Below are 25,574 nucleotides of genomic sequence, written 5' to 3'. Positions count from 1 at the left end.
GATAATCCTCTCCTTTGTTTCAATTGACATCTCTCGTGTTGGAGCCATGATTCATGTCAGTCCACTTGGTGCAACAGCTCTCCAAGATGTGATCACTCCTTTTTAGATGCAGACTAACGAACAGATCTGATTTGATGCAGGTGTTAGTTTTGGGGATGAAAATTTACAGGGTGATTCCGTAATTTGTTCCTCAGAGTGAGTCCATTTTTTTTTTTCCCTCTGCTTGGTCTAAAAAAGTAACCATTACTGACTGCCACAGTTTTTTTTCTTGATTTCTTATAGTGTTTCTTAAAGCCAGAAAGTTGCCATTTGAAATGACTTTAGTTTTGTGTCATGTCTGTGATCTGCTTTTTTTCTACAAAATTAAACAACTGAATGAACATCCTCCGAGGCTGGTGATTCCATCATTATTGCCAGGGGTTGTAGATGTATTTTATAACTTAAAAACGGGACCGATGCTAACACATTAGCATGTCTATGGCATTTTCAATGTTAAAGTTAGCATTAAGCAGTTGCAGCTGTCAAGCGTTTGTTGTCGTAAAGGAGTCAAATGTATTACAAATTGTAATATTTTTTTTAAATTTATTTTTGTTTATATATTAATAATAATACCAAGCACAACAATAATAGTAATAATAACTAATCTAATGTTTATATACAATTTTAGAGAAAGAGACAAAAAGAACCTGAATAAAAACACAACAGAAAATATAAAACCAACTAACAATGAACATACATAAATAAATACATATATACATACAGAAATAAATAAGTGTTTCCTGTGAACATCAAGTGACTCTTACACCTCCATTTCATCCCTGTCGTATTTAACTTTAATGACAGTTTGTTTCGGTCAAACCATATTTTCAATGTGTTAATTTCTTCAGTGATTTCCTCCAGAAAATCAAAAAATTCAATTGGGCTTGTGACCCGGTCATGAAGGGCTGTCAATGAGTTAATCAGTTACACTCCATTGCAGGTACTGTCAAGTGTGGAAACACAGGCACGCACACACACATACACACACACACACACATAAAGAACCACTAAAAACAATACTTCACTCCCCTTCCAAGGGGTGAAGTAACAAGTGGACTGGATAAAGTTAATCGAGTTATTGTGCAAGGAGACCCATGAGGGAAGCCACCAAGGCACTTAAACCACTCTGAAGGAATCGTTTATTTGTAAAACTGTAAAGCATATCCATGACTCCCCCAAGATGGGACAGTAGGCCATCACAGGTTAAGCCCCGTTTCTACCTTGAGGTCCGGGTCAGCACAGCACGCTATTTGTGGATTTGCACATCCAGATTTAGGAATGGGTACCAAAATAAGCGAGCTGTACCGTAACAGTTTTTCTGCACCCTTCGGCTCGGACCCAAAAAATGGAGCGTAACAAAAGGGAGGCGCTAACCCGCTGCTGTCCATCGTTTGGCTCAGCAACAGCTAAAGCTGCAGTCCCCACGTGACGATTCATACAGTTCAGACTGTTACAAATATTAAAACCATTCACACATTTATCTTACCTGTTACGTCATTTCAGATTCATCATCACATCCTGTCCGCATAAAGTGTCCTTATTTTGGAAAACAACATCTGGAAATACATTTGTTCCTTGTCGTGGCTGAAGAAACGCTGCATTTTTAAAGAAGTCCCTCTATGTTTGTCTGCTCCCGGTGCATTTCTCAGCCTGAACCAGAGAACGCCGGCACTTTGGTCCACAACAAGACATTGACTTATTTTAAATGTTGAAAGAGTCACAGCGCCTCATTCATTCTTGCCAGCGTTTAACACAGGCATCAGTCGACTCTTCAGCCATCTGCACACGATGAAAATAAATCCCATGATCCACAAAGACAAAAATATAATTACATTTTTTTTTAAATGGTAAATTACACTGTGTGGACTCCGCATGGAGGTGGTGAGGCTGTGTGACAGCGTACACGCTCTTGATTATGTGCCTATCGACGTCTACATGCTCTGCCTACTAAACAAAAGGGATCTGCTGGTGGTGGAAACACAAGCCAAGACAGACTTAGCCGTTCTTACCCACTGGTGGAAACGAGGTTTAACTGCCCCAGCCAAGGCCGCTACCTCTACTTCTGGACTGAGACAGATGACGTCTTGTCCAAGGACACAAGTGGGAATTCATGCCCAGGTCTACATATTGTTTGGCCAACTCCTGTCCTGCTGTGCTACCTGCTCTGATCTGTATTTATTTATTTTCAAACACTCATTCATTTCCTGCCACTTGTCTGTGACAAAGCAGCTCCACCCATACTCCCTTATCCCTGGCCAAGTCCTGTAACTAATAATACCTCCAGCATGTCCTCAGTCTTCTCCCACTATTTACCAGAACTACTTGTGCTCAATCTTGGACTAGATCCTGAGTGCTGGACTACCTGTAAGTAGACCTGTCTGGAAACTTGGGCTAGCTTTGTCCTTTAGCATTATTAATAGTGTTACTCAGGCAGAAACACTGATGCATCATCACTGGACAGATTTGCTTTAATAATAAAGAGCGCCGACTGCAGACTGATCACACGTGTCAGACTTAACCTGCTTTGTACTCAGAGACCAGAGTGGTGTCGTCAAATTCTTCGGCAGTTTTGCTTTCAACAGAAAAAGGAATGTGCTGGAGCTGGAGATCCGTCAGGACTATACTTCATCTGGGACTCAGAAATATGTGGTGAGAGAATCTGACGTTTCTCATCCTCACACGTTTGCTTGCCCTGTCATGGAAGTTCTGTTTGTTTCCAGTGCAGTTTAATAGATTAAGAAACTAATGAAGAATAATGGAGAGGATTAATGCTGCCTTCCATTGTACAAGCTCCAACTCAGAAAAATGCAATGGAATGGCTGCTTGAGTCATAATTCCAAGTCAGAAACTCAGGCAAGATCTGTGCAGATGGAGTTCGTTGATCTGATGTCACAGCAATATGGTGGTAAAAAGAATAGTCTTTTCATCATATTTTACCTACACGTCGTGATTGACAGCAGAATTTATGCAATAAATTGACACAGGTACTGACTTAAGTTCTGAGTGTTAGTGTTGCTGTCAGTCTGGCAGTAGGTCACAAAAGTGTGATGATCCTGGTGGACGAAAATATCGAGAAAACAAGCTCAATGTCCCGAGCCATGATTTTGCTGTTAGCATTCTTGCTTTCCCAATTGGACATACCAGTTCGAAATTATCAACTTGCAGTGGAATGCAGCATGGTAAAGTGGGGCAGAAGAAGGAACTCCAGCTCTTGTCCATAAAGAATTTGAGTTTTGCTATGAGATATATATATATATATATATATATTTTTTTTTTTTTTCTTTTTTCTGCAGGGTCCCATCAAGGTGACAGTACAGGAACTGGATGGCTCTTTCAATCACACACTGCAAATAGAGGAGAACAGTCTGAAACATGACATTCCCTGCCACTCCAAGAGCAGACGGTACAACACATACTACATATGAATCAAGCCTGACCGATATAGCCGATAGCATCAGCTGATATCAGCCTTTCACGAATATATTGGTATGTGTTGATATTTGCTGATATGAAAACTTTTACCCCAGTCACATTAGGTACAAGAGGCAAAGTGAGCAGCTGCCATTGAACTTTATTTATAATAAAGTTCATGTTTAAACTGTAAAACACATACTAAATTACGTTTATTTGTCATAAGGGTTTGATAATGAAATGTTCCATTTTTTGTTTATAGATCACTCAGTTTATCAGTATCACATTTTTATTATTCCCTGATATTGGTATTGGTATCAGCCCCCAAAAATTCCATATCAATTATGCTCTAAATATCAATATGTTCTTTAAATTCACCAATATATTTGAATGCTGTAGAAAACTCTTTCTGGTTCCGTAACATTTATAATGCATCTATTTTTGGTCTGTTCAGGTGCTCCTCATGAATCACTTCCGCTGGTCATGTGGTTCAGCTGTTTATAGGTTTATAGGTTGCTCATGATGGGGAGAAAAAGTTTACTGACTTCGACTTCACAGATGATGCTGTGATCTTTGTGGAATCAATGAATACTCTAATGGCCACACTTGAGAAGCTGAGTGAGGATTCACAGTGTCTGAGTTTGTCATTGTCCTGGATCAAGACTAAGTTCCAGGATTTCCATAACTCTCTGGACTCAGCCATCAGAAGTGTTAAGCTTGTTGAGACATTTGCTTTCTTCATGTCTCTAGGTCTTCACCTTGTGAGGTTGAACGATGTCTGGGAAGATGTTATGGATTCATGACGTCATTGGACAAAGGTGTTTCACACTGCCAATACAGGAATTGTGGTCCAAATCTTTAGGATCCTGGTGCTTCCTGTCTTACTATACCATTGTGAGACTTTTACTCTAACCAGTGACTGGGTGTCTTTGGTACCAGGTCTCTTTGAAGGATTTTTGGGTTCTGCTGGAATGACTTTGTGTCAAACGAATGGTTACTGAGAGAGACTCAGATGAGGAGCATCACTCGCATTGTGAGAGAACATCAGGTGTCACATTTTGGCCATGTGGCACATACCTCTGGTGCTGGATGCAGGTACCCCAGTGACCGGAAGAGGTCAAAGATGCCCATGTTTCACTTGACTGTGGCAGATACAGCAGGCAAAATAAGTATTAAACACGCCACCATTTTTCTCATTAAATATATTTCCATAGGTGCTACTGACATGAAATTATTGAACACACTTACTCAAATTTATTTAATACTTTGTACAAAAGTCTTTGTTTCTAATGAAGCTCAAAGACACCTCCTGCATGGAGAAACTAGTCTCATGCTTTGTTCTGGCATGATTTTGGTCCATTCTTCCACACAGTCTTCAAATCTTGAAGGTTTTGTGGACCTCTTCTATGAACTCTGATCTTTAGTTCTTTCCATAGATTTTCTATTGGATTCCAGTCAGCTGATTGGCTGGACCATTCTAGCAGCTTTATTCTCTGAGACCAGTTGCGAGTTTCCTTGTCTGTGTGTTTGAGATCATTGTCTTGATGAAATGTCCACCCTCGTTTTGTCTTCATCATCCTGGTAGATTTTTATCAAGAATGTCTTGGTACATTTTTCCATTCATCCTTCCTACAGTTGTATGACATTTGCCAGTGTAAACCAGCCCCACACCATGATGTTCCACCTCCAAACGTCACTGTTGGTGTGGTGTTGTTTGAGCGATGTGCAGTGGCATTTATGGTGTGTATTATGACATCCAAAGAGTTTAATTTTGGTCTCACCTGTCCAGACTATATTCTTCCATTATTTCAGAGGCTTGTCTAAATGTTGTTGTTGTAGCAAACTTTAAACGAGCTTCAACATGCTTTTTCTTCAGCAGTGGAGTCTTGTGTGGCGAGCGTGCATGCAGCCCACAGTAGTTGAGTGCATTACTTATTGTTTTCTTTTAAACATTTGTACCTGCTAATTCTAGATCTTTTTGAAGTGGTCCTTGGCTCTTGGACAACTCTTCTGATCATTTTTTCCAGTCCCCTGTCAGTAATCTTGCCAGGAGTACTTGGTCTTGGCTGGTTTATAGTGAAATGATGTTTTTTCCACTTCCAGATTATGGCCCCCACAGTGTTCACTGGAACATTCAGACGTTTAGAAATCCTTCTGTAACTAATGCCACCAGTATGTTTTGCAACAGTAAGGTTGCGAAGGTCTTGAGAGAGCTGTTTGATTTTACCCATCATGAGATGTTTCTTGTGTGACACCTTAGAAATGAGGGATAGGACTTCTTTGTAATTACTGATGTCTTGGCTTTCCATGTCTTTTTGCACTTCCCTTTCTTCAGGTGTTCAGTACTTTTTTCCTTGTGTTATTTCACATTATTATACATAAATTATGAACATCTGTTGTTTGATTTCTTTGTGTGGATTAGTTGAGTTGTTACTGACATCTGATGAAATTTTCATGTCAATCGCACCTTTTAGAAATATTCCTGAAATAAATGGTGACGTGTTCAATACTTATATCACCTAGAGTCCCTTAATTCAGAGAGTAACAACATGAAGAGTCTTATAAAATGGGCATGTGACTCGTGGTGCCATCTTGGGTTCAAAGTAGCGTTCGCTGTTAATCTGTCTACCTGGAAATCCAGCTCTTTTATTTGTTTATTTGCTGAAAATGCCGGGTTGTTGTTTGTTTGAATGCACAAATAGATACAACAAGGGCTTCAAAATGTACAGATTCCCTTCAGATCTGAACAGAAGAAAAATTTGGGAAAATAAAGTCAGCCGTGTGAGACCCATAGATGTTTCATTACTTGCTCAAGGATTACAGATTGAAAGAGTACAAGAAGTCAAGTTTTTGGGCATTACTATAGATGAACACTTGGCCTGAAAATCACATACTGATCATGTCAAAGTAAAGGTATCACAAATCATAGCTGTGTTGTATAGGGTTAAAGACTCTTTAAATAAGGATGCCTTGATTTTGTTGTATAACTCACTGATTGTTCCGTGTCTAACCTACTGTATTGAAGTGTGGGGAAACACTTGCAAAACCTATATTAATCCAATTTTTCTTTTACAGAAACGAACTGCGAGAATTGTCAATGGAAGTGGATACAGAAGTCCAACAGACCCAATTTTCATGCAATTAAAAATGCTAAAAAATTAATGAATTGGTAGAAATCAATATTTTAAAAACATGTACAAAGCTCACAGGGACAAAATTTGCCTATTAATCTCCAAAACAGATTCACCAAAAGAGTAAGTAAATATGAACTAAAAGGGACTGAGGTTTTCTCAAAACCCAGCTTCAGGACTACAACAAATCTGAGGCGATAGTTTATGGAACAATCTTGACAGTGAATTAAAATGTTCCAAGTGTACATATATATGTGTTTAAAAAGAATTTAAAATTGTCCATGTTGAAAAAATATGAAATTTCTGAGTAATAGTAGTTAAATTGCTCAGTGTTGTGAGTTTTATGTCTTAAAAAGCCATGTGGCTGTTAGTACAGCCAATTAATTGAAATTGTTCATTTTGTTTTGTGTGTGAGGGGCAGATGTTACAAGTTATTGCTTCTTTCTGCTCCTTTTCATTCATGATAATCTGGTAACAGTAGCTATTCTTGTGTTTTTATTTTATTTTTATTTTATGAGTGAAATAAATCAAGAAATAAAATGAAAATGGAAACAACTGAATCGTCAAAGTTTTGCAAGGTAAATTTATTGTTCAGTCCCATGTACAGTAAACCTCACCTAAACAGTCATCGTATGAACCGGATATTCACAGTCACCAGACCAGAAAAAGTCCCACTGTTTTTGTATTTTCCATGTAATAAACACCGTATATAACGGATTTTGTATAACAGATTTTTTGCTCACATCGGATAAAATGTCTGGTCCGATCGTGATGTATTTCCATTAAACCCCTCGCATGTGGGACCGGAGTCATTTGTGATTAAAACCCTGGCCATTTATTTTTTCACACCGTGCTCAGACTTGGAGCCACGGCACCTGTTAAATTAGACACAGCAAAAGGCTGTGATTTGACATTTTTCTGCTTTCACTCCTTTGTCTCCCATTATATTTTAATAGTTTTTGTAGTACACACGTTGATTACATTTCGGGATCACATACGTTTGACAGAAAAGTCTGCAAATTTACAACACACAGTCTGAAAAAAGAGGAAATTGTACAGCTTACCTTTTGGGGGTGATGATTGTAGAAAGAAAAGCTTGTTGAGGGTCAAATTAGTCCATCTAATCTAGATCTTTAAGACTGTCATGCACATCATTGCATGACACGGAGTTACAGAGCTGCAGCTGCGTAAATAAGGCTTTAAATTAATTAAATAAACCATCATAAATTGTAAATTTGATAGCTTAACAATTTCTATATTTGTTTTGATCATACCTGTACCTGGATGTGTTACTGTATGTGGTTAACTGTTTAAAAAAAAGTTGAAAACATAAGGTTCATTCAGTAGTTCAGCACATTTGGCCCCAAAATGGCGCCATGTTCCAAGTTGACGTTACTCTCTCAATAAAGGGACTGTAATATCACCCACTGTAGATGGTTGCTTTGGAGAGGTGGGGATGGATTGTTTTCCTGGGTGGTTATCAACCAGAAACCCAAGGTGGTTTCTGATCTGGTACTAGGACCTCTACTCATCAAATGGTATCCACACCTGGTTTGTCATGAGGTCTTCAGAGTGGAAAATCAGTTCACACAGCGAGTGAAACACATGGATTTTTATAAATGAAAGAGGTGTATGAGGCACCTGAGCCTCCTGTAATTTTTGTCGGTAGAATATATCAAAAGTCTTTCATCTAAAATGTTCATTAAGCGCAGCTGAATTTGACAGATTATTTTTGGTTACTTTTCTCAGTAACAAGAAGAAGAAGATTCCTCTGATGAATGGAGAGGAGGTGGACATGGACCTGTCGGCCATGGAGTAAGTCATGACTTATGTCACCTTTCTTCTCTTTTCCCTGTCCATCGTTTTTGGAACTTGTTTTCGTACATGTCAAGTATTAGCGATGGTTTGATGTTTTATCAGTATAATTAGAGTTCTCCAACTGTTCCCTTACAGTTATCAGTAAATGATTTCTGTACATTTAATTCCAGTTAATGTCATGGCCGTGGGAGAAGGGTTTGAGTTGGGGGCGCTGTCGTGAGGTTTTCTGCTAATTTGACAAAAGCATATCCAAAAGCAAAATGGCTCTACACAATATTTGAACTGCACAAAATTTACTATATTTTATTAAGACCCACTCCTCTGTCACGGGACACAGACATCAAGCAAATGCACACAATAACACATGAGAACAAAATTATTCACCCCCTTATGAAATGTAACATTGTCTTGAAAATTTTTCCAAGTGCTTTTTTTTTTTAACAGAGCAAGGAATCTTCAACAAAGCATTTCTAAACATCCAAGTTTCATTTTGGATGTTTACATTATTTTACTGATGTTTGGGAACCATCACCTTATCGTGGTGGAGAGGTTTGTGTTGGGGGGGGGCTTGGGGTCTGCTATTTGGTGACTATCGTTTTGACAAACAACAGTCACCAAATAGTAGTTTGGAGTATTCAGCCTTCTTGGAGTCCCTGACTGGAGTCCTGTATAGGGCTCCAGTGGGGGACTCCATCGTTGTGCTGGGGGACTTCAATGGACACATGGGCAATGACAGAGACACCTGGAGAGGCGTGATTGGGAGGAACAGCCTCCCTGATCTAAACCTGAGCGGTCGTTTGTTGTTTGACCTCTGTGCTAGTCAGGGACTGTCTACAACAAACACAATGTTCAAACATAAGGATGCTCATAAGTGTACATGGTACCACAGCACCCGAGGCCAAAGTTTGATGATCGATTTTGTGATCGTATATCTGATGTGAGGCTGCGTGTTCTGGACACCCGGGTGAAGAGAGGGATGAGCTGTCAATTCATCACCATCTGGTGGTGAGTTGGATCAGAGGGTGGGGGAGGACTTTGGACAGACATGGGAAGCAGACCTGGGATAGTGCAGGTGAACTGGGAACGTCTAGAGGAGCCCACTGTCCAACAGACCTTCAACTCACACCTCCAGCAAAGCTTTTCTGGCATCCCTATGGAGGTTGTGGTCATTGAACCACAATGGGCAATGTTCAAAGCTTCCATTTCTGAAACTGCAGCAGGGAGCTGTGGCCTGAAGGTCTTAGGTGCCTCAAATGGCAGTAACCTTCAAACACTCTAGTGGTCACTGGTGATCAGGGAAGCCGTCTGGCTGAAGAAGGGCTCTTTCCAGGATATGTTATCTCGGAGGACTCCGGGGGAAGTTGCAAGGTACCTAGAGGCCCGGAGGGCGGCAGCCTCTGCTCTGTGGGAGGTAAAGCAGCGGGTGTGGGAGGAGTTCAGAGCAACCATGAAGAAGGACTTTTGGTCAGCAACAAAATGCTTCTGAAGGACCATGAGGCACCTCAGGAGAGGAAACGGGGAACCATCCAAGCTGTATACAGTAAGGATGGGACTGTGTTGACCTCAACTGAGGAGGTAATTGGGTGCTGGAAGGAGCACTTTGAGGAACTCCTGCATCAGACCGGACCGCCCTCTGTAGTAGAGGCCAGCTGGAAGCTGGTGGGGGATCATCATCAATTTTCCTGGTGGACGTCACTGAGGTAGTCATACAACTTTGCAGTGGCAAAGCCCCGGAGCTTGATGAGATCTGTCCAGAAATGCTGAAGGCTCTGGGTGTGGAGGGAGTGTCTTGGATGAGACATCTTTTCATCATTGCTTGGCAGTCTGGGACAGTGCCTAAGGAGTGGAAAACTGGGGTGGTGGTCCCCATATTTAAAAAAGGGGACCAGAGAGTGTGTGCCAATTACAGGGGCATCACACTACTCAGCCTCCCTGGTAAAGTCTACTCCAGGGTGCTGGAAAGGAAGGTTCTGCCGAACGTCGAACTGCAGATTGAAGAACAATGCGGGTTCTCTCCTGGCCATGGAACAACCGACCAGCTCTTCACTCTCACAAGTATCCTGGAGGGTGTCTGGGAGTATGCACATCCAGTCTACGTGTTTTGTGGGCTTGGGGAAGGCATATGATCGGGTACCCTGGGAGATACTGTGCGAGGGGTTCCCTTCTCAGAGTCATCCAATCTCTGTACTCACAAAGCGAGAGCTGTGTTCGGGTTCTCAGCAGTAACTTGGACTCGTTTCCGGTGGAGGTTGGCCTTTGCCAGGGCTGCACCTTTTCACCATTCCTGTTTGTGATATTCATGGACAGGATATTGAGGTGTCATCGGGAGGTGTAGTATGGGGATGTGTTAGTGCCCATGGCATGGGCAACTTACACATCTGTGATGGCACCGTCAGTGCTGAAAGGTACATCCAGGTTTTGGCGCAACACATGCTGCCATCCAAGCAACGTCTTCTTCAGGGACGTCCCTGATTATTTCAGCAAGACAATGCCAAGCCACATTCTGCACGTGTTACAACAGCGTGGCTTCGTAGTAAAAGAGTGCAGGTACTAGACTGGCCTGCCTGCAGTCCAGACCTGTCGCCCATTGAAAATGTGTGGCGCAGTATGAAGCGCAAAGTACGACAACGGAGACCCCAGACTGTTGAACAACTGAAGTCGTACATCAAGCAAGAATGGGAAAGAATTCCACCTACAAGGCTTCAACAATTAGTGTCCTCGGTTCCCAAACACTTATTGAGTGTTGTTAGAAGGAAAGGTGAGCCATTTCAAAATGAGCAAATATTTGCACAAAAACAATAAAGCTTATCAGTTTGAACATTATATATCTTGTCTTTGTGGTGTATTCAGTTGAATATAGGTTGAAGAGGATTTGCAAATCATTGTATTCTGTTTTTATTTACATTTTACACCATGTCCCAACTTCATTGGAATTGGGGTTGTACTTTGCACACAGAAACAAAATTATTTCACAAAAAATCAAAAACTACCAGGGTCAAAATTATTAGCCGCCCTGATGCTTATAGTCAATTGTGTGTCCTTTTTGCTGGAACAAACAGCCTGCAGCAGTCTGTTGTAGTTTTTCAGCAAGTCTCAGATATGTCTCCTGAGGAAACCCAGCACATTGTTTGGAGAATCTCCCAAGCTCATCCAAGTTTGATGGTCTTCTGGCATGGACCTTGGTCTTGAGTTCACCCCACAGTTTTTCAGTGGGATTCAAGTCAGGGCTTTGTGTAGGCCAGTCAGTAACCTTCACTTTGTTCTTCTGAAGGTAGTTCTTCACCAGGAGCAACATATGTTGTGGGTTGTTGTCGTGTTGGAAGACAAAATGGTGACCCAGATTCAGTTTTGCTGCTGACTGCTGGAGATTTTCTTTAAAATATCTTTTCTTCTTGGTTCCTTCTACCTTGAAGACATTCACAGTTCCAGATGCACTGACGCATCCCCACAGCATAAAACTCTCACTGCCATATTTCACTGTGGGGATGGTGTTCTTTGGGTGTCTTTCTTCAAACATAAGCAGCATCTCTGTGGACAAAGAGCTCTAGTTTCTTCTCATCTGACCAAAGGACACCCTTCCAGTCTACATATTCTGTCTCCAGGTTGTCCTTAGCATACTTTAGTCTGGCTTGAAAGTGTATCTTCTTTTCTTGGTCTTGAACCTCACAGTCCATTCCTGTCCAGGGCTCTATTGATGGTCTTCATCGAGTCTAACCTTCCTGACTTGGCTGAAGGGCCAACACTGCAAGAGTTGAGGGAGTTAGATACATCACGGATAGCTCTAAAAAACATTATTTTCAATGAGACGCTTCGTGTTTTTGAGATGAAGCATCACGTCAAAATCTGAGCAATTGCAACGCTCCGCCAGGAGCACGCATTGCCACTTGCCGTTAAACTGCCATGGTCAAAGTTCAGCCCAATCCACCTTTCGCCGCTGTGCGCTGTGACATAGCTTCACGCTGTCCAATAGAAATGAGGTATCAGGCCAAAATGCGGAAGACTACAGTGCAGAAACGTCACAGAACTGCTCTTTTATACACAGCTCTTTTAAACCTCAAAATTAATTTCTGATTTAAAAAAAAAAAGTTTCTTACATAAGAACACTTGTAATTAAAATAGTAAAAATAAAAGATTCTTTAGAAACCTTTCTTCATCTGTAAATTAAAACCATAACTGACCTGTTGTTTCAGATTAAATGATTTCTTGATTAACAAAATAAGCAGTGTTGGGCACAGTTAATCAAAAAGTTAGCTTCAATAACCACTAATCCACTAACTGAAAAGTTGATAAATGGACGGACTGTATTTCTATAGCGCTTTTCCGTCTGCATCAGATGCTCAAAGCGCTTTACAAATAATGCCTCACATTCACCCGATGTGTGTGTGCTGCCATACAAGGCGCTCACTACACACTGGGAGCAACTAGAGGATTAAGGACCTTGCCCAGGGGCCCTTAGTGATTTTCCAGTCAGACTGAGATTTGAACTGAGGATCCTTTGGTCTCAAGCCCAACGCTTTAACCACTAGACCATCACCTCCCGAAACCAACACACAAGTTACTGTAACATGTATTGGTTTTTTAGAACCAACCAAGCACTGATGAGGAGGCTCAATTTCCCATAATGCCTTTTGGCATCTGTGAGTTTTAATGCTCAAACTTTCAGAATTAGTGCATTATTTTAAAACTAAAAGATATTTGTGATAATGACAGAGTTAACATTAACATCAGTAAACTCTCCGGAATTAGTTTGGTTTTTAAATCAAACCATAAGTCAAACCTGCTTTTCTGTTTATGCCTTTTGCTCATGTCAGGAGCACTGTATGCTGTGAATGTGAATAACTTTTTTTGTACCAGCCAGGTAACCAGGTCCCTTCTGCTGGAGTCGGGTTGAGCTCAGCTGCGTGACTGCTGCAAAACACAACAGACAGGAACTAACGTGTGATTTTAGGGTTTACAAATGTTTTTGACCGTTCGGCTTGCTTACTTACTTACTATGCCAGCAAAAAAACGTTAGCGGACTAAAAGTTAGCAAAACTAAATTTAGTGAAAACTAATTGGTCTGCTGATGGTTTTTGAAGTTAGTTGAAACCTAATCTACTAACAAAAAAGTTAGCTTCGCTAATTAGCGGATTAGCAGAACTGTGCCCACCACTGAAAATAAGGAACCTTGGACATTTATTTTTAGACAAATAAAACAGCATCGAAATGAATGTGTACAATTTTAAGTCCGGTAAATTATTCATATCTGCATTTCAACCAGAAGAAGAGACACCGTAAATAAATACAAATGTTTATTATAAATGCAACAGGAGATGATGTAACAGTGACTGCAGTGTGATTGTTAATTAGAATTTCTTAATGTGACATAAACCTCTTGATGAAATAATTTTTTTAGTTGAGTCATTTCAATTTTTACTTACATCCTCAGAGTATGTGATTGCTTTCAATGTGATCAGGACAGAGTAATTTTTAAAATATGTATTTGACTAGTGATTGTGAATGTTTTAAAATTATGCACAATAGGGGCAGGGCTTCTTCTATCTTGACTTCATGGACATGTTTAATAGTAAGTCCCTTCGGCTGCTCACTTGTTTTGCACTCGGGGTCGCCACAGCAAATCCAAGGTGGATCTGCATGTTGAATTGGCATAGGTTTTTACGCCGGTTGCCCTTCCTGACGCAACTCCACATTACATGGAGAAATGTGGCAGGGGTGGGATTTGAACCCAGAACCGTCTGCGCATTCATTTAATGTTCAAATATAAAATGAAACGGCTTTTTAAAAAATAATAAAATTGTTGCTGTTTAAAGAGCCTTTGTTTTATTAGCGTAGAAGCAGGTGTTGGTTTGCTGGACTCTCGGGGCATTTAACCATATGAAGGTCTCTTCTGCAGCTTTGACCTCTGGTGGAGTTGTTGAAGACACTTTTCTCCCATTTCGAAGAGCAGAGATGTTTTCTTCTAACTGGACTTCATGGTGTTCAGCTCATCACTGGAAGTTTTTGAAGTGTGTCTGTATTTCTACTCAACAAAAATATAAACGCAACACTATTGGTTTTGCTCCCATTTTGTATGAGATGAACTCAAAGATCTAAAACTTTTTCCACATACACAATATCACCATTTCCCTCAAATATTGTTCACAAACCAGTCTAAATCTGTGATAGTGAGCACTTCTCCTTTGCTGAGATAATCCATCCCACCTCACAGGTGTGCCATATCAAGATGCTGATTAGACACCATGATTAGTGCACAGGTGTGCCTTAGACTGCCAACAATAAAAGGCCACTCTGAAAGGTGCAGTTTTATCACACAGCACAATGCCACAGATGTCACAAGATTTGAGGGAGCGTGCATTTGGCATGCTGACAGCAGGAATGTCAACCAGAGCTGTTGCTCGTGTATTGAATGTTCATTTCTCTACCATAGAGAATTTGGCAGTACATCCAACCAGCCTCACAACCGCAGACCACGTGTAACCGCACCAGCCCAGGACCTCCACATCCAGCATGTTTACCTCCAAGATCGTCTGAGACCAGCCACTCAGACAGCTGCTGAAACAATAGGTTTGCATAACCACAGAATTTCTGCACAAACTGTCAGAAACCGTCTCAGGGAAGCTCATCTGCATGCTCGTCGTCCTCATCGGGGTCTTGACCTGACTCCAGTTCGTCGTCGTAACCGACTTGAGTGGGCAAATGCTCACATTCGCTGGCGTTTGGCACGTTGGAGAGGTGTTCTCTTCCCGGATGAATCCCGTTTCACACTGTTCAGGGCAGATGGCAGACAGCGTGTGTGGCTTCATGTGGGTGAGTGGTTTTCTGATGTCAATGTTTTGGATCGAGTGGCCCATGGTGGCGGTGGGGTTATGGTATGGGCAGGCGTCTGTTATGGACGAAGAACACAGGTGCATTTTATTGATGGCATTTTGAATGCACAGAGATACCGTGACGAGATCCTGAGGCCCATTGTTGTGCCATACATCCAAGAACATCACCTCATGTTGCAGCATGATAATGCACGGCCCCATGTTGCAAGGATCTGTACACAATTTTTGGAAGCTGAAAATGTCCCAGTTCTTGCATGGCCGGCATACTCACCGGACATGTCACCCATTGAGCATGTTTGGGTTGCTCTGGACCGGCATATACGACAGCGTGTACCAGTTCCTGCCAATATCCAGCACCTTCGCACAGCCATTGAAGAGGAGTGGACCAACATTCCACAGGCCACAATTGACAACCTGATCAACTCTATGCGAAGGAGATGTGTTGCACTGCATGAGGCAAATGGTGGTCACACAAGATACTGACTGGTATCCCCCCCCCAATAAAACAAAACTGCACCTTTCAGAGTGGCCTTTTATTGTGGGCAGTCTAAGGGACACCTGTGCACTAATCATGCTGTCTAATCAGCATCTTGATATGGCACACCTGTGAGGTGGGATGGATTATCTCAGCAAAGGAGAAGTGCTCACTATCACAGATTTAGACTGGTTTGTGAACAATATTTGAGAGAAATGGTGATACTGTGTATGTGGAAAAAGTTTTAGATCTTTGAGTTCATCTCATACAAAATGGGAGCAAAACCAAAAGTGTTGCGTTTATATTTTTGTTGAGTGTAGGTTGCCTGCACAGCAAATGTTCCTGATTGTGGAACAAATAAAAAAATATTTCTTAAAATATAAAGAAACAGTAAACAGTTAACAAAAAAGAAAAAACCCTGGAACCCCCCCCCAAATCACTTATTTAAAGTTGAATTTTTTTTGTGGTCTCAGAACTAACAAAAAAAAAGCTGTAGCTTTATTTGGTAAAAATAAGATAAACGGAACCATTTATAAATTAAAACATTCACTCAACTCGACTGTGATTCTGCAGCTAAACGGCTAAGCTAACATTAGCCAAGCATTAAATTCTCACCTCAGACAAATTTGCAGAATTAAGCTCCGTTGGTCAAACTGGGTGTTTGCACATATCCAAAAGTGAAGAATTTCAGATGGAGTGGGTCTGCTCCATAACCCCGGCTGCATTGTCTCGCTCTGCCCCTGAATGTAGCCTGAACCCAGCTGCTCCATGTGGCTGTGACCCCTGTCGCTGTTTGATCGATACCACCAAGTCATCAGTCCTCCCTCGGCTCGACATCACTCCGAAAATTCGCTGAAAAAAAGCTTATCCCAGCAGGGTGATGGGAGACTCGTCCTACTGCTGTTTTTTCCATCATTAATGTGGTTTTGGCAGACGTGAACCCAAGATGGCGATTGCGCTGCTTTTTCGAGCTGTGGAAAAGCCAGAGTGTGACGTAGGGATTAACCCCCCTCGCCGCATTCAACGTGTTGAACGCCCCCACAGTGTGTAGCGCAACCGACATAAGGGGAGATGTCATTTGATGTGGATGAAGCGTGCAGTCTGAAAGGCCCTTATGTCATTCACTCATATCCTGGCAGTTGTTTTGGGGTCTTTAGACACGTCTCTCACTAGTTTTTGTTCCAGATTCTTTGAAATCTTTGTCTTTCTCCCTCTGCCAGGTTTTTTCTGTTCTCTGTGGTTCTTTGAAGTTCTTGATGATACGTCTCACTCCAGTTCTTGACACTTGGAAACACTGCGATAACTCTTTCTCCTGGTTTGTGAGCATCAACAGTTCTTTTTCTTCAGTCTAAGCTGATTTCTTTTGATGCTTTCTCTAGTGACAGCTCAGACTTTTACTAAAGTTTTTATACTGCACATTGGAAAATAATCCTCAGTTCCGACTTGATTTTACAAGCTTTGAGCATCACAAAGTTAAAGCACATCATTGCACAACAGTGATTTGTGCTACGGTTCAATCAAAAAGGTAAGTTCTCAAGAGGACTAATAATTTGGACCCTGGTACTTTTTGTTTTTGGTGAAATAATTTTGTTTCTGTGTGCAAAGTAAAATAATGCAAGCATCCAAAATAAAACTTTGATGTTTAGAAATGCTGTGTTTAAAATCCCTTGTTCTGCTAAAAAAACAGTTGGGAAAATTTTGAAGAAATCTTTAAATTTCATAGGGGGGCTGATAATTTTGTCCTCATCTGTACACGATCAGCATCAACAAATCAATAGACATTGAAATAAAAACAGACATTACCAGATAGAACACTTATTTAGAATTGGTTGTTATTCTCAAAATGCTCATCAAACATTACATTTGTGTGTAAATAAGAGCAAAAGAGCTTTAAATATTTTAATACCTACTTCATTATTATATTTTTGTCATCTTGCAGGGATTGCTATCGTGTCCACTTTTCCAGCAGGGGGTGCTGCAGCCTCAACAGCCCCACTTCCCACGGCTATAGTTAATATGCATGAACTTTTATTTGAATTGTCGGTGCAATGGATTAAAATGTCTTTTGTCTTGATATAAATCACTCTGGGCTGCAGGGTTCTCGCCAGCATTATAACAGCGTAACAGCCCATTGCGCTGCTGCCTGAAAAAAATTACACTGCAGTTTGGCTGTTACGCTGTTTCCAAGGGTGTTTAGTGGGAAAATGAGAATTATTTCTGTAGAAGAACAGAAATGATCTTTTTTTTCTATCAACCTCAGTCAAACCCATTTAAAGATGTCAATCGTGACTCACTTTTCTGCTGATTAAAGTCGCTACCGGACTATCGTCTGTTATTGCAGGCAAAAAAGAGAATTGCCTGCTGTTTCACACCACAGTTGGTTTTTTTTTGGGTTTTTTTTCTGTTACTTAAGCATACCTCTGGTGTGGATCGTTGCGCAGCTATGGGAAAAGTTCTGGTACAGCCGCTAAAGTTCTCCTTGCAGCGAGACATGCACCAAGCACTGCAGGATAGAGGAGACCGGGCCAGCTTCCCTCAGAAGATTTTTTAAATTTCTAACCCCCTGAAACACTATTGCTTGCATTTCGAGCGCCAAATTTTGTGAAATAAAGCCATAGTGTTTTTTGTTTTTTAAATTGTTGTTACAGCCTTACTTTAAAGCCAAAAGAAACAAGGCATCAAGCCAAAACAGAACAGTGTAGACGTGTGTCTGGAACATCAGAACTGCCAATTTATATACAGCATTTTATTAAAGAAAATCCTTATGTGTTTTTTTCTTATATTAAATAACTTGTAGTTAAAATAGTTTTCAGTAAAAAAAAAAAAAAAAAAGATTCTTTATTAATCTTTGCTGTTTGTCTGTAAATTAAAACCATAGATTATCTGTTGTTGTTTCAGGTGAGATGATTTCTTGATTAACATGATAATGAACCTTGGACATTTATTTTTAGACAAAATAGCATGAAAAGTAATGTGTACATTTAAGTCTGGTAGATGCCTTCATTCATATCGGCATTTCAACCAGCAAAACAGACATAAATAAATTACATAAACAAATGTAAATATTTATTATAAACACAACAGGAGATGATGGAACAATGATGTGACATAAACCTCATGATTAAGTCATTTTTTATTTAGTAATTTCAACATTAAATGACATCCTTATTGACTATGTGATTGCTTTTAATGTTGTAATCAGAACAGAGTAATTAGGAAAATATGAATTTCGCTGTTCTAGTGATTGTGTATGTTTTAAAAGTATGCACACAAGGGGCAGGGCTTCTTCCTGTGCAAATGTCTTTTTGACTGAATTTTGACTTCATGGACATGTTTAATGATTTATTCATTAAATGTTAAAATAAGGAAAGTTTTTTTCAAATAATAAAATAGTTTCTGTTTAAAGAGACTTCGTTTTATATAGAAGCATAGCAGCAGATATGAGTTTGCAAAGACGACAGGTGACATATAACCAGACGAAGGTCTCCTCTGCAGCTTCAGCCTCAAATTGGTAGAGTTTTTGGAGACACTTTCCTCACATTTTGAAGCGCAGAGATATTCTCTTCTGGACTTAAGATTTTGGTATATTTATACTAAAAAAGAAGGCCCTTTATAAGCCCATAATGCAAAAGCTTCGGGGGGGTGGGGGGTGTGAAGCCTAAGCATCATCCCCTGGACCTCTGGCTTTTTAAGGTGAAATTTCCATCCCATTACGCTTAGAAAAAATCCTGCTAAGAACCCTGGGCTACATTTTATTGTGTGACAGCCATTGTGGAAAATAATGTGTAATGTGTTTTTGTTGTGTGATTATAAACAATGGAGAGAGCATGACAGAGTGTTAGAGTGACTCAGGGGTGTTGAATAAAATCCACTTGCATCTGTCAGCTTCATTCCTGTGATTCACACACTCGCCCATTTTATGTGTGAATGAATCGGGGTGACCTGGCGTGACGGTGTTCTTTAATACCTCGTTCTAGCTTATAATCGCCGTGACAACCACGCTCTCACATCAATCTGAAGGTCTCACTCCCACACGCTGTGTGAACTCCTCTTGTCATAGTTTGCTAGTCATTTACAGACGTTTTCTTAAAAAAAACCCCAAAAAAAACAGGAAGTGTGGTGCAGTTCACCGAGTAGCGTCCTCCTGGTCCTGTGGTTCTCGTCAGTCTCTGTTTACTGAGGCTTTCATCACGGCGCTGGTCCAAAGATTTTGGTTGTGTGAAGTTCTGTCATTTCTGGTTCCTTCATTCTGTCCTCCTCTTTTGTCTGCAGTGCTGATTCTCCTCTCCTCTGGATCCGTATTGATCCAGATATGTCCATTCTGAGGAAGGTGGAGTTTGAGCAAGCGGACTTCATGTGGCAGTATCAGTTGCGCTTTGAGCGGGATGTCATAGCGCAGGTGAGCTCATGGTACAAGGCTGCACACACACCTGTATTATCTAACAGGTGGAGCTTTTAGTTTTCATATTTATTCCAATGTAATGTGTGTCTGTGGAATGTTAAAATTGCTGTGACCACATATTTGCGCTGATGTCCAATCATAAGTTGCCATTTCACTCTGAGGTGACCAGTGGAAAAAAATAAGTTATATGTAACAATCATAACTAACCATCTCACATAATTCAGCATTAGAAACCCTGCTGCTGTATAAACTGTTCTATAACAGAGGCTGCACTCAAGAAAGGTTAGTTACCTGGGTGGTGAAATAGATTCCAAACAGCGAGGGAGGGAGCACATTTTAAGCTGCTTAAAGCCCCGGTCACTCGGCACTAACGAAGGACAGTAAGCCCGAGCGAAACAAGAAATCTGGACATGCATTGACTTTGGGAGGCATCATTTAACCATCTTTCATCTTTGTTTCTGCATAGTTTCCGTAATGTCAGCATCCCATTTGACTTAGAGTCCCTTAATTCAGAGAGTAGCAACATGACGAGTCGGAGAGAAAAAAAATGAAGTGAAAAAGTCACGTGACTTGTGGTGCCATTGTACCATGTAAATCCAGCTATTTTATTTATTTATTTGCTGAAAATGCCAGCTTGCTGTGTGTTTGGATGGACAAATAGACACAACAAGGGCTTCAAGATGTATAGATTCCCTTCATATCCGAACAGAAGAAAAATTTGGGAAAATAAAGTCAGCCATGTGGGATGGAAGCAACTTCATTGTCAAAGCTTTGAGAGGTAAATATATTGTTCAGTCCCATGTACAGTAAAACTCACCTAAACCATCATTGTATAAACCAGATACTCTCAAGTCACCAGACAAAAAAGTCCCAAAGCTTTTGTATTTTCCATGTAATAAACACTCTATATAACGGATTTTGTATAATGGATTTTTCGCTCACATCGGATAAAATGTCCCATCCAATTGGTGTATTTCCATTAAAAACTCCAAGCAGTCTGGATGTGCACAGTAACACGGGTACAAATTAAAGTTCAGGGCTCTCTCACTTGCTGATCTGAGGAAAGTGGGACCGGAGTCATTTCTGTGATTAAAAACCCGCCCATTTATTTTTTCACACCGTGCTCAGACTCGGACCCGCAGCCTGACGTGCACCTGTTAAATCAAACACAAAGGCTGTTATTTGACACTTTTCTGCTTTCACTCCTTTGTCTCCCATCATATACTCAACAAAAATATAAACGCAACACTTTTGGTTTTGCTCCCATTTTGTATGAGATGAAGTCAAAGATCTAAAACTTTTTCCACATACACAATATCACCATTTCCCTCAAATATTGTTCACAAACCAGTCTAAATCTGTGATAGTGAGCACTTCTCCTTTGCTGAGATAATCCATCCCACCTCACAGGTGTGCCATATCAAGATGCTGATTAGACACCATGATTAGTGCACAGGTGTGCCTTAGACTGCCCACAATAAAAGGCCACTCTGAAAGGTGCAGTTTTATCACACAGCACAATGCCACAGATGTCGCAAGATTTGAGGGAGCGTGCAATTGGCATGCTGACAGCAGGAATGTCAACCAGAGCTGTTGCTCGTGTATTGAATGTTCATTTCTCTACCATAAGCCATCTCCAAAGGCGTTTCAGAGAATTTGGCCGTACATCCAACCAGCCTCACAACCGCAGACCACATGTAACCACACCAGCCCAGGACCTCCACATCCAGCATGTTCACCTCCAAGATCGTCTGAGACCAGCCACTCGGACAGCTGCTGGAACAATCGGTTTGCATAACCAAAGAATTTCTGCACAAACTGTCAGAAACCATATCAGGGAAGCTCATCTGCATGCTCGTTGTCCTCATCGGGGTCTCGACCTGACTCCAGTTCGTCGTCGTAACCAACTTGAGTGGGCAAATGCTCACATTCGCTGGCGTTTGGCACGTTGGAGAGGTGTTCTCTTCACAGATGATGCGAAGGAGATGCGTTGCACTGCATGAGGCATATGGTGGTCACACCAGATACTGACTGGTATCCCCCCCCAATAAAACAAAACTGCACCTTTCAGAGTGGCCTTTTATTGTGGGCAGTCTAAGGCACACCTGTGCACTAATCATGGTGTCTAATCAGCATCTTGATATGGCACACCTGTGAGGTGGGATGGATTATCTCAGCAAAGGAGAAGTGCTCACTATCACAGATTTAGACTGGTTTGTGAACAATATTTGAGGGAAATGGTGATATTGTGTATGTGGAAAAAGTTTTAGATCTTTGAGTTCATCTCATACAAAATGGGAGCAAAACCAAAAGTGTTGCGTTTATATTTTTGTTGAGTGTATTTTAATAGTTTTTGCAGTGCGCACGCTTATTACATTTTGGGATCACATACGTTTGTCAGAAAAGTCTGCAAATTTACAACACTGAGTCTGAAAAAAGAGAAAATTGTACAGCTTACCTTTTGGAAGTGGTGATTGTAGAAAGAAAAGCTTTTGAGGGTTAAATTAGTCCAAAATAAATCAGAATCCAGAGATGGAGAACTTTAAAACTGTCATCCACGTTGACGTCATGACACGGAGTTACAGAGCAGCAGAAGCATAAGTCAGGCTTTAAATTAATTAAATAAATCATCATAAATGTAAATGTATGCAAATTTTATAGCTTAATTATTTTTATATTTATTTTGATAGATCCTGTACCTGGATGTGTTGCTGTATGTAGTTAAATGATTAAAAAAAATGTTGAAAACATAAAAGGTTCATTCAGCAGCTCAGCACAGTTGGACCCAAAGTGGGGGCATGTTCTGAGTTGACGCCACTCTCTCAATTAAGGGACTCTAGATTGACTGTTGTCCAACTTCGTCAAACCTCCCAAGTCTGACGTGCTGCACAGAGGTTGACGATATACGGATCAATAACTAAAGCTCCGATCGGCTGAATGTAACATGTTTGGGATGAAAAGCAACGTTGTCAAACAGAAACAACAGCGGTAAGAACGATTTATCAACTACTTTAACTATTTACGCACATTCCAGCCGTGTGTGGCTCGCCTGCGTGTGCCCACACATTGTGAAGGCAAACAACATCTCTCACCTGTTGTCAAGACAACCCAATCACGCACCTGCAGGTGCTGCAGACAAAAGGACAGGGCTGGCTCTGCTCTGTCTCATACCCGCTGTAAGTCACATCATTGTGAATGTTTTGTTTTGATTCCGTTTAAAGCGTCAAGGTCGACGTTCGCTTTGGTTTTCTTTCGTAAGTTTCAGTTTTGTTTTGTTCCTTTTTGTACTTTTGATTTGCAGGCTTTTCAGTGATGGGGAAGATACAGGATCATTCGTCCACATTTCCTTGATGATTTGTGACTTTTTGACTTTTTATCCTTTGTTCAGCTATTGCCGTGTGACTGAGACCTAAGTCAGACTTTTTTTCCCTGTAACATTACTTTACCGGACTTATATCGGAAAAGTCTGATAAAAATATTATTAGAATTATTACTATCAACAAATGAGTCGCAGCAAATACAATAGTTTGCTATTATAATCAAGACCTTGAGTTATCAAATTATCTGTCAAAGCTTTTTGTGTCGTATTTTTTAGCTTGTAAGTCACATCTGTCAGAGAATGCATAACAAAAAGGGAAAAACATTTGTAAATTGTGCTGGAGTCCAAATAGCATTTATGTTTGAAACACATTTCACAAGAAATATTTCTTGTTTTACTGTACTGAAAATGTACCAAGCCATGATTTTATGTACTGTTACGCCTTTTTTTTTTATTTTATTTTTTTATTTTAGCTTTTTCTCTTTTTTTTTTTTTTTTTTTTTCTGGCACATGTAAGTCTCTAGTACATCAATAAATCAATACCATGGCTTATATCCAGAAATCGCATCTTTCCAGTCTATAAAACTGAACTGTCAAAAAATGCAATGTGAGAGAATCAAGAATCTTTAATAAATTTGCAAATTCCTTCCAACGGGTATTTCTGTGAGCCTCAGCACACAGCTGTCATTAGGAGTGTCTGTCAGCTTTATTTTTATTTTATTTTTTCCAGGAGGAGGCCATCTCTGCCCTGGAGAAATTTCCTACTCCTCCTTCCAGACTGGCTCTCACTGACATCCTGGAACAGGAACAGTGTTTCTACAAAGTCCGCATGCAGGCCTGCTTCTGTCTGGCCAAAGTATGTCCTGCTGTGTTTTTATATCCCAGCAGCACCGAAGCATTGTGATTTTTATAGATTGTAAAAAACTAAAGATGTGGGCAGGAGTTTGCTCTGATGTGGTAGAACCTCAGCTCTCTCTTAAACCAGGGATCATCTCACACAAAAAAAACTACTTCTGTAATCCATAAGCCTTTTTTTGAGTTTTGTGTGTAAACATATAGCAGAGGCCGTTAAAGGTCAAGCGAAAACTCAGGAATATATTAAACCCATTTGGGCACGTGTTGGGGTCCAGTGTTATATCTCTCCGTGAGGAACGTTTAATCTGCTCTTATGGGATATTCCAAATATCACGATGTGACAGAAAAATGCACCTGTGTTTATATGAACATTCTGTAGATGATTATTAAATATAGCAACTGTTCCCTGTGTGTGGAGTAAGAAGACATTAGGGGGAACCCCCAACAACAAAATGACATATGGCTGCTCTTGCTGATGCCTTATATGACAAGAAAACTGGAAACGTGTCCATCACGTTTCATGCTAATGTGTCGGCTAAATGAGTTATAGCTGCTTTTCTTGTCATCTTTCACTCTTACTTGAACAAGGGGGAATTCTGTGGACCTTCTGTCATCTGTGCACATCCACCCTCTTCCCTGAAGGTTCAGTTGGAACCAATCAGCCATCATTATGCTAATCACAGGGCCATGTGGTGTGTAACTGCTCAGGAAAAATGCAGTTGTAGGAACAGAGTTGAGATTATTCTGTAGATTCTTCCACATCGGAGGGTTTATTGAGCATCGTATGTGTTTATTTTTGAAATCCAGTGCTCTTCCTGACCTTCATATCATCTCACTGAAACTGTGTGAGCTTGAGATCAGACTGTGGGTGCATGTGTTTACACCAAGTGGAAAACCAGTCCCTCCACCAAACCACGGTCTGGAAACAGGCTGAAACACTGTGCCGCTCTGCTGCCCATTTCTTCCAGAAAGTTCCACTTTGGGTCATCCAAAGTCTTGGAGTTTATTGAGGAGCTTTTTGTTGACAAGAAGTTGAGCCTTTAGATTGAGTGAGCGGTGGTTTTGATCCCGTAATCGACATCTTGTTCACGTAGTGGAGTGACAGAGTCTGGTTTTAACTGACGTGAATGAAGTCGACAGTTCCCTGAGCGTCTGTGTGGTCTCTCTCTCTCTCTCTCTCTCTCTCTCTCTCTGTCTGTCTCGTAGCTTCATAGATGAGTCATCAGTGTGCTGAGCGGAGTTTTGGTTGGCCGGTGTTGCTGGGGGGGAGGGAAATTGTGTGTGTGTGTTTGCGTGT

The 25,574-nt window shown here is 40.8% G+C and overlaps 1 protein-coding gene across 3 annotated transcripts in view; it reads left to right on the top strand.

Moving 5' to 3' along the window:
- Positions 1-25,574, top strand: part of taf2 (TAF2 RNA polymerase II, TATA box binding protein (TBP)-associated factor) — a 98,312-nt gene that overhangs the window by 33,017 nt on the left and 39,721 nt on the right. For all 3 annotated transcript variants that reach the window (XM_034173896.1, XM_034173894.1, XM_034173895.1), the window contains exons 14-18: positions 2,574-2,688; positions 3,333-3,442; positions 8,331-8,396; positions 19,974-20,100; positions 24,153-24,278. In XM_034173896.1, coding sequence (XP_034029787.1) covers positions 2,574-2,688; positions 3,333-3,442; positions 8,331-8,396; positions 19,974-20,100; positions 24,153-24,278 — 544 coding nt within the window. The remainder of the gene's footprint in view (positions 1-2,573; positions 2,689-3,332; positions 3,443-8,330; positions 8,397-19,973; positions 20,101-24,152; positions 24,279-25,574) is intronic.

This window comes from Thalassophryne amazonica, chromosome 7 (assembly GCF_902500255.1).
Source record: "Thalassophryne amazonica chromosome 7, fThaAma1.1, whole genome shotgun sequence".
NCBI classification, from domain to species: domain Eukaryota; kingdom Metazoa; phylum Chordata; class Actinopteri; order Batrachoidiformes; family Batrachoididae; genus Thalassophryne; species Thalassophryne amazonica.
The sequence above is the reverse complement of the archived record's forward strand: the minus strand, read 5'-3'. Positions and strand labels throughout refer to the sequence as shown.